General features: G+C 33.9%; 1 protein-coding gene across 1 annotated transcript; it reads right to left on the bottom strand.

Annotated features, from left to right (window-relative positions):
* Positions 1-991: 991 nt before the first annotated feature.
* On the bottom strand, positions 992-2550 carry LOC110449976 (cell division control protein 42 homolog). The gene is made up of 2 exons (XM_021497168.1): positions 2242-2550; positions 992-1988 (listed from the first exon to the last, which is right to left on the bottom strand). Exons 1-2 carry the CDS (start codon positions 2440-2442, stop codon positions 1623-1625), a joined length of 567 nt encoding a protein of 188 aa, XP_021352843.1. The 5' UTR covers positions 2443-2550; the 3' UTR covers positions 992-1622.
* Positions 2551-5016: the final 2466 nt, after the last annotated feature.

Raw genomic sequence — 5016 nt, forward strand, 5'->3', positions numbered from 1 at the left:
CCAGATGTTCAAAGTTTAGTCAAATATAATTGAATTATGCCTTGTGTTTTCAAAATAATGAATCTCATAATTCAAATTTCATTATCTGGTTCTAGCATCACCAACGAATCCAAGAAGGACGAAACAACTGTATTATGTAATTCCTGTTTGCATGCTATCTTTATCACCAATTGTTTTAGATTCAATCAAGTGTGTACCTTCTGTTGATCTTTAAAACATTTTATCAGAAATAAAGAATCATTCGGGCCCTTTTAATTAAAAGTTGATCTTATTTCTTTAATTTACGACTATAAAAAGCTTTTAAAGGCCTATGTCTTGGTCTATCTCAATCAGTCTTGAAGTAATGTAATGAAGTAAATATGCAGGTATATACCTCAAAGCGCACATTCAGTGATCGTAATCGTAACCCTGTACTTTAGATACAATAATGCAAACTATGTGCATTGTTTTACCATGTCTAGCTTCCAAAGTACAACACGTGCATTTAAATAACCGTTTTCAATCCTGGCATACTGCCCTTCTGTATTAAAGATTGGAATGTAACTAATGAACTATTATTCCAATCATAAAATACCTGGTTGAAAAAAAAAACCTATTGTCTTTCTCGTCAATCCTGTCTAGCTAGTTCTTATCACATATTTTATCTATTTGTGGAATAAATGCATAAACATTCTTTGTAATTTGAAATTAATTTTCAAATAATTAAAATATTTAATTATAGGTTTGTATGGTACTCTTATTAAAATCCTATGTTTTTTTTAATGAAATATTTTATTCTTTAATCAGTTCAACAAGAAATGCGTTACCGGTCCTTGTATTTCCAAATTATTTACTTTGAATTTTTAGCTTAATGTTTGATTGTCTTATTTCGTTTTATAATCCTTGAAGGATATAATTATAATTTTACAAGACAAACAATGAAAATATATGTATGGTATGGATAATCATTAAGTGATCAAATGTATTTTTGAGAAATAACTCGAATGCATACTTATGAGACATTTCACTTATTTTTTTATTGATTGTTGCTTCAATTTTCACATGAGAATAACAAGTTCTCCACAACGTGGTGATAAGTCATTATGTAAATGTTGAAAAGTTCAGCCGGTGTCAAGGTCCATGCTGGTATACGAGAGATTCAGTCTTTTAAACCTGACAAACATCGCTTTGATATGCAAGTGTAAGTTCCTTGAGGTGTCTATGAATAGTGAATAGAGTCACGGTTGGTGGCAGAACACAATACTTGCGATTCCATCTTCACTTTAATTACAGTTGACGTCGCTTTTCAGGTAACACCCATCATATACTACAGTGCATATTACAGGTAAAACCCATCATACACTACAGTGCATTACACAGGCAACACCCATAATTACACAGCAAAAAAATATTTCATCTTTCTGGGACGAGTTCCCAGTGAAATGCATAAAGCTCGTGAATGACAAATGTCTACCATCGCGCCCTCCTTCGAGGTCAGATAGTCTTGACCGAAAAGGACTAGTCTGCTGTGGGCCAGTCGGGTCAGATTGACCGTTTCGGTATGGGAACCGATACAAGAGTTAATCTTGTTGATGATCACAGGGGATCATTTGAAGTTATGTCCATTTTCAGGAACAATTTGTTCACCTGTTGAATACACGTTTCATGATGTTGGACTTTTTCTTGTTGAAGCGAAGAGATGATTGAACAACTGCTTTAAACACGGAAGAAACTCCCTCTTTAGCAATAGCTGAACTCTCCAGAAAACCATCGGCATTGATGTGCTTGGCCAGAGCTTCCCCCTCTTTCTTACTAACATGCTGAGAGTTTGTGTCCTTTCTGAGGTCAGTCTGGGTAGCCACAAGGATGACCGGACGTTTCTTAGCGATGTTCCTGATTTCAGGAGCCCAGAAGTCTCGGACACTATCCAAGGAGTCTCGGTCTACCACACTGTAGCAGATGACAAAGACATCCGTCTCTTTGTATGTACTTGTGGCTAGATCATCGTGCTGTAAAAATAATAAAAGCAATTATAATAGTTGCCGAAATCCTGTAATTATTTTTTAAATGTTTCTTGTAATTATGAGGAAATATATTATAGAATCATAGAATACAGCATCATATTATTTTATCAATCAAATATACACTTATAATCAGAAATTCATATTTATCATATAAATTGTAAATTGAAATCAAAGTTAACAAACCGTTTTTATAATTTATAATAAATGCATTAAATATTATTGAAATATTGAAGCTTACCTCTCCAGCCATGTCAGTGAGTGTAATTCCGTATTTATTCCCATCCACATAAGTAGTACCTCTGTATGTGTCCATGACGGTGGCCACATAATTGACCGGAAATGTCTGGTCAGCAAAGGAGCGTGCGAGACACGTCTTTCCGACCATTCCGTCCCCTACCAGGGTACACTGGACGCCAGACTTATGTACAGACATCACCATCTTTACGTTAAGGACAAAGGTGTGCTACTTAATACTGCGTAATGTAATATCCTGTATGCGTGACAAGGTAGTAGGCTTGTTTGTAAAGTATGGGGCTAAACTTAACCCTCGGAGCTTTTATAGCCTCGTATAAGGACACCGTCAGCCAATCAAATCACAGTACTAAAGGTTTGTGAATTTGACTATGTCATGGCCCGTTACGTAGTGTTTCCTCGTACCTGACGACTGTTCTTGTCGGCAAACTCACCTGTAAAACGTGTGGTCGGGGTTATCAGACCAGACTCGTATATATACACATAAATTAAAAACCTGAGAACTTGAGCCCTCTGATACCACCGACAGATACTATAAAGTATATTATAATATTTTGATATATAGTAATCAGGTATAAGGTATACAACAACTTGCATTAACCCCTGTATTATAAATGTGCTTTAATTATTAAGTGCAAACTTCTCAACACATTCATTTAGCTAGTAAATTAAACTGGGATATCTGAATTGCCTTAGATGAAAAGTGACAAATATGTTCTATTTGTTAGTTTAAAAGATGAGTCTAGGAACAAAAGACTATGACAATTAATATTATTCATTATCAATTAAGATCCTAAGTGTGATAGATGTATGTGGTACCAAACTTAGACATAGAACGATTTAACTTCTAAACTGTTGAAATAAAATTTAATTTCAGACATTATTCAAATAATGATCCATGATGACGAGAATACATTTTACATGCAATATGTTTTATCTTGGTTCTCAATCTGAACATAAAGCCAATTATACACCAATGTAATTACAACATCAACAAGGGTTTTAATAGAAACCGTCCTTTAAATGGTAGCATCTGATCTGCATACTAAGATGTCCAACCGTCTTTAATATGGACAGGAAAAGACATAATTGCAGTATAATCCTACACACTGTCATATACTTGTGAAACATTCAGTGAAATATACATAAACTACATTTTTGAAAATACAAGCGTTCATTTGGCAATAAAATATCCGTAACTACTGTCGATTTATATATTATCAGTATCATGGTAGGAATGCTAATCAATGGTCTAGTTTAGGTAATTTATGGTAGCATCAACGGTCAATGTGGTAGTTCTGGTCATACTATGTTTGAAACAATACAAAAATTATATCAAACAAGTGTTACTGGATAAATATTTTCGTGCAGCTGAAACATTAACACAATACTAATTAGCTTCCTACGCTCATACATGTGTGTCATATACTTATATAATCATCAGAGCAGCCTTGTTTTAAACCTTTAAAACTTATCAGCATGTCTCCTTATTCCCTTCTCAGTTAGCTTTGCATGACTTTTAATAAAGTAGATATAAAACGATACCTCGCAGGAGTAAACACAATTAAGCAATAAAGGAATAAAATTCTACATGAACTGAGATGGTTTTCCGCCTAGTGAATAACCTCACGAATACATCCAGTTCCAAATCACAGTGACCATTTAAAAGATTATTTCTTGTTAACAATGCTGATTAAATAACATGGCATTTGTGCCCACAGGTCACCAGTGTTATAAATGCCCCACACAAGGACTAGTAAGTAGTGATCCGTTGAAAGGACTAGTATTAAGATTAAATAAACAACCCATTCTATATGTGGTCATCGGTGCTATTGAAACTTGACCTTGGAATACCCTATTTGAAAGGGTCACTCAATGGCAAACGGTAATTATTTTGCATTGTCACTGTTATTCAGTACTCAATTATTTGGCCACACTTGCATAGAAAAGTATTTCTGGTCGAGAAATTATCCTTGGCTAGCAGACTTAGGAAGTTTCAGTACTTTGTTTATAGGAATAATTAGATTGACGAAATGGCCATCTTTTACTAACTTGAAGTTTGAAAATAAGAAATCAGACAACTAAATGTGACAAGAGTTAAAAACTATCAATCAATTTCAGTCAATTCAATTAGTATTAAATTAACCATGCATGATGTCTCGCAAATACAATTGTTTAGACAACTGAATCAATACACATAATGGTACGGGAAGTGCATAACAATTAAAGCTTTTGTTATATACATCATATACAAAATAAGATTTGGTAACTCAGCATTAATTTTGCATATACATTTTGCATATCTAAAATTAATTTTAGTGCCCCTACCATATATTTACCTGTGACGCACTTCCCATGTCACTTGACTGTGTTGTGTTTTAAAAACAGGACTCTTACAGGAAATGCATGATAATTTTCTAATTTGTGTCTGTTTTTATCACAAGCCACACCCCATGATTCACTCATGCAACAACAAATGTCAGCAGAATATTATATAGATAATTTACACTGAAAAAAGCAATAGCGCTACTGTTAAATTCTAAACATAATTTGTAAGAAGAAATGATTGGAGAGTTGGGGTCGAAAGGTCCGTAAATTAAAATCAATCATGTTTTCAGTAACCGGAGCTTTATGAGAATAAAGAGTGTATTTTATTTCCAGTAAGTAAATAAGTTCTAAGCAATAAATGTATATGTACATCTACATTCAAAGCTGATGGTGTAATTTTGGCAGAGAACACTAACTTAACAGGCCATTTAAC

This window comes from Mizuhopecten yessoensis, unplaced genomic scaffold (assembly GCF_002113885.1).
Source record: "Mizuhopecten yessoensis strain PY_sf001 unplaced genomic scaffold, ASM211388v2 scaffold4849, whole genome shotgun sequence".
NCBI lineage: Eukaryota > Metazoa > Mollusca > Bivalvia > Pectinida > Pectinidae > Mizuhopecten > Mizuhopecten yessoensis.